This window comes from Aphanomyces astaci, assembly GCF_000520075.1.
Source record: "Aphanomyces astaci strain APO3 unplaced genomic scaffold supercont1.167, whole genome shotgun sequence".
NCBI lineage: Eukaryota > Oomycota > Saprolegniomycetes > Saprolegniales > Verrucalvaceae > Aphanomyces > Aphanomyces astaci.
Window position 1 is genome coordinate 26,560 of NW_009798430.1, and position 4,377 is coordinate 30,936.

At 42.9% G+C, this 4,377-nt stretch overlaps 1 protein-coding gene across 1 annotated transcript; it reads left to right on the plus strand.

The window, feature by feature from the left end:
• Window positions 1-1,269: 1,269 nt before the first annotated feature.
• On the plus strand, window positions 1,270-2,208 carry H257_18466 (hypothetical protein; the record flags this gene model as incomplete). Its single annotated transcript, XM_009847521.1, has 5 exons — window positions 1,270-1,394; window positions 1,463-1,516; window positions 1,572-1,631; window positions 1,693-1,818; window positions 1,872-2,208. 5 exons carry the CDS (start codon window positions 1,270-1,272, stop codon window positions 2,206-2,208), a joined length of 702 nt encoding a protein of 233 aa, XP_009845823.1.
• Window positions 2,209-4,377: the final 2,169 nt, after the last annotated feature.

Consider the following 4,377-nt stretch of genomic DNA (forward strand, 5'->3'; position numbering starts at 1 on the left):
AAGCGCGAGAATGGCAATTGTCTTCATGAAGAAAATTCAACAATGAGTGCAAGGTTTGGGGGGCCCTGTGTATAGGGGGGCGGTGTGGACTTCTTTTGCGATCACATTTGGAGACAAGTATATCAGTCTGCGCCACTAGTATAATACATCCATTACTTTGCGAATAAGTTTTGAGAAAATATGAAATTCTTGGCACAGAACATACCAAAAGATCGGTCATGATTTATTGTGATACAAATCTGAAATGTAGCTCAATGAAACGTCAAAGGTGGCGTTTTATATTCTCTTGTAACATGTTAGAGCAATCAGCATTAAAATACTCGTTCTCCAGCTACTGGAATTTGAAGTCATGGCCAAAACTTGACAAAAAACAGTGTCAATAATTGATGCATTACCTTGCTGTATCTTTGTTCAGTCTGTTTTTCACGTTTAGTCGCAAAGTAATCATTATCCTTGCAAGTGTGTCATGAGGTGACACACTTGTATGGATATTGATTATGAACGAGCCAATTAATTATTCATTTCTCGATGACCAAGATGCTACTTCCAGTGTGATTGGCCGTCCCACCATTTCTGAGCATAGTGTGATTTCCAACATGGCTTATGCATCGTATTTTTGTTTTACCATAGTCACCTTCAGTTTACTGTTAAACACTTTTCGGCAAAGGTATCTTATACTAGTGGCGCAGACTGTAGTACTGTACGTCATCAGAATTGACTATTTGGTCTATTTGATACCTTTGCCGAAAAGTGTTAAGAGTAAACTGAAGATGAATATGATGCTCGTCACCTATAAACTACCAACTTTTCACAAAATTTTCTGACTTTTATTTCATATTCATTACTCAAAATTTCAGCAAATTGAGACGTAGAATCTCAATGTGGTGAAGAAATTCTACGTCTCATATTCAAATTTGGTGATGAATTGCTCCAGAAATAGATATTTAACCTAGTGGTAATTTACATGGGCGCATGGATATTTGGCCATAGGGGTGGCCGCTGAGATGTATCTTGATTTTGGTATGTGACTCATATCCGTATGTAAGATCCGGAGGCAGTTGGGACCTTTAACCTCCCACTGCAGTGATAAAACGCATAAAATCGGTATTTAACGTTTTGGTGTTTTGGTTTAACTACATTAATTGTACGTTAAATAATAAAACCTCCACTCTTCGATTTGGCCAGTTGGAAGTTTTTAGATGACGTGCATCATATCTGAAGATGAATAGGTCACCAAATCAAACGATTTTGCCTAGCTGGCAAAACGCGATGCCGCGCTCCACGACCAAGCATGACTTGCCCGACAACGAACGACTCAGTATGTGCCACGAACTGCTGGAGAACAAGCAGAACGGCCGTCTAGCCAGCGGCGAGGCCAAGGAGATCCTCCTCAAGTATGGCATGTCAAGGCAGATGTAGTCGAAGGTCTGGACGCGCGGTCAACTCTCCAAGGCCCAGTCAGGACTAGCCGACGTGGCATTGAAGAGGAAGGGTCGAGCGGGGCGTCGGTCATCGCGTACCATCGCACAAATCGAGTCCGCCATAAAGAATGTCCCAACGCATATGCGCAGAACCTTTGCGTTGTTGACGTCTTCTAGTGGCATGCGCGCGTGCTCCAGTCGAAGAAGTTGGTGCGTCGTACAAACCGACTGAAACCCATGGTCACGCAAAAGCACAAGGCAGATCGCGTAGCTTTCGTCCGTTGCATTGTTCGCAAGTCGCCACGAGCTCCGATGCGGTGGCACCAAATGCACGACGCATCGACATTGACGAGAAGTGGTTCTATTTCACGTTGATCAACCACCGATGCTATCTCTCGTACGATGATGTCGTACCTTTCCGCAAGTGCAAATGCACGACCTCACGTCTAGGTCGACGACCCTGCCGTGGTTGCTGCCGGGCGGTCGGATGGTTGTGCCAACTTGTGGCACAACCAGCAACGAGCCTGACTTCAACGTTCTGGATCTCGGGTTCTTAAACTCAATCCAAGCAATACAACACCGTCAAGTCGTCACTGGAATCGATGACCTGGTTGCCGCCGTACATGGGGGATTCAACGAATTGGATTGGCGAATCCTGGACAAGACTTTAGTGAGAGTCATGGAGGAGTCGATGAAAATGGCCGGTGACAACTCGTACAAGTTGTCGCATCAGAGCAAGGACAAGATGGCGAGCTGGACCCACCGCCCCTTCAGTGTGCGATCCTGATGTAGTCACTGTCATCGAAGCGATGAATGCTCGAAAGGACTTCGAACGTAGAGTAGATAACCTTTCTAGTGTGTTGGCAACATGTGACATTGAGGGTGTGATCAATACATCAAATATTTATCACCTCTGCACAATTGTCCATGATGTGACGATATGATGCAGCATATTATGTTTCTTCTCGTCGTAAAATCAATTTTGTGAATAAAATTACACTTTTTCGTCTCAGAGATCATACAAAAGATAAGATAAAAATTTGTCTCCAGATTTATGGAATGGAGGAAGTATATCTTTTTCATGAAGATTTCCAACAGCAACATCCTACGCGGTCGCCAGCTCGCCGAGCTTTTCTTTACTCGGAATACCCCTGGCAGTACGAACTGGACATGCCAGTGTGAACATGTGTGAGCGCTTCTTTTCGTCTACTACTGTAGTACCAAGTTGGCCATCGGAGACCGACGTTGCAGAATGACCCCGAAAAGTTTCGAGGAACAAATGTTTTTGCATGCTAATACTATTAATAGTATCAACATTTAAACGTCCAAGAAATGATGCGCTCCGTTGATTAAGGTAGTTCTTAATCTCGTTTGATATTACATGCTTTGCATATAATTGTGTTTGAATTATTCAAGTAAATTATTCATGTTAGCGGAGGCGGGGGAATGAATAATTCATTGCAGGACAGAGTGAATTAGTATGACGCAAGTCATGACGGCAAATAAGTAATTCTCTGCCTCGGACATCAAGAATAAATATGAATAAAAAACTGGTCACAACTGCCCACAACGCAAGGATATCAACCGCGAGTGCCACACGGCCAACGACGAGTAATCAAGACGTTGAAAGCTGGCGAGTACGCGGACAGCAAATTCTACAATTGTTTTCCCACGTCGGAGCAAACCTTCGAGTACGTGGATGCGTTGGTAGCGCAGAACCCAACTTTGTTGACAAAAGAAGCGATTTCGACCAAGGCAAGACTATATACGCGTACAAATTGACCACCGGCGCGTCCAAGCCCAAACAAGCAACAGATTAGACAACCTTATTGACTATGAGTCACACAACTCACATTCATTAAGGTTGTCTACCGGTAATCTCATTCCAATTGATCATTTCAACTTTTCGACTTGTTTTATTGGCTAGAACGATATGCCTTCTAACTGTAAGGTACCACCAAATCATTCTCAATTGGCACCATACAGTAATTTGGGTACAACTCGACAAGGCAAAATCGTTGGTTTTACCATATTCATCTTCAGTTTACTGTTAAACACTTTTCGGCAAAGGTATCAAATAGACCAAATAGTCAATTCTGATGACGTACAGTACTACAGTCTGCGCCACTAGTATAAGATACCTTTGCCGAAAAGTGTTTAACAGTAAACTGAAGGTATGGTAACACAAAAATACGATGCATACCCAAGCCATGTTGGATCACACTATGCTCAGAAATGGTGGGACGGCCAATCACACTGGAAGTAGCATCTTGGTTATCGAGAAATGAATAATTAATTGGCTCGTTCATAATCATTATCCATACTAAGTACAGGTGTCGTCATTTCCCGCAGCCTCCTGTCTCCAAGAGGTAACGAATCCGAACAACATGTGCTTGGTCTCGTTGAATCTTCAATCATTACGTTCTCTTGCCTGTCTCATCCAACAGATGAAGATACATAGTCCCTCGGATGGACGACAAAAAATGGCCTCTGCAAGCGTGTCACCTCATGACACACTTGCAAGGATAATGATTACTTTGCGACTAAACGTGAAAAACAGACTGAACAAAGATACAGCAAGGTAATGCATCAATTATTGACACTGTTTTTTGTCAAGTTTTGGCCATGACTTCAAATTCCAGTAGCTGGAGAACGAGTATTTTAATGCTGATTGCTCTAACATGTTACAAGAGAATATAAAACGCCACCTTTGACGTTTCATTGAGCTACATTTCAGATTTGTATCACAATAAATCATGACCGATCTTTTGGTATGTTCTGTGCCAAGAATTTCATATTTTCTCAAAACTTATTCGCAAAGTAATGGATGTATTATACTAGTGGCGCAGACTGATATACTTGTCTCCAAATGTGATCGCAAAAGAAGTCCACACCGCCCCCCTATACACAGGGCCCCCCAAACCTTGCACTCATTGTTGAATTTTCTTCATGAAGA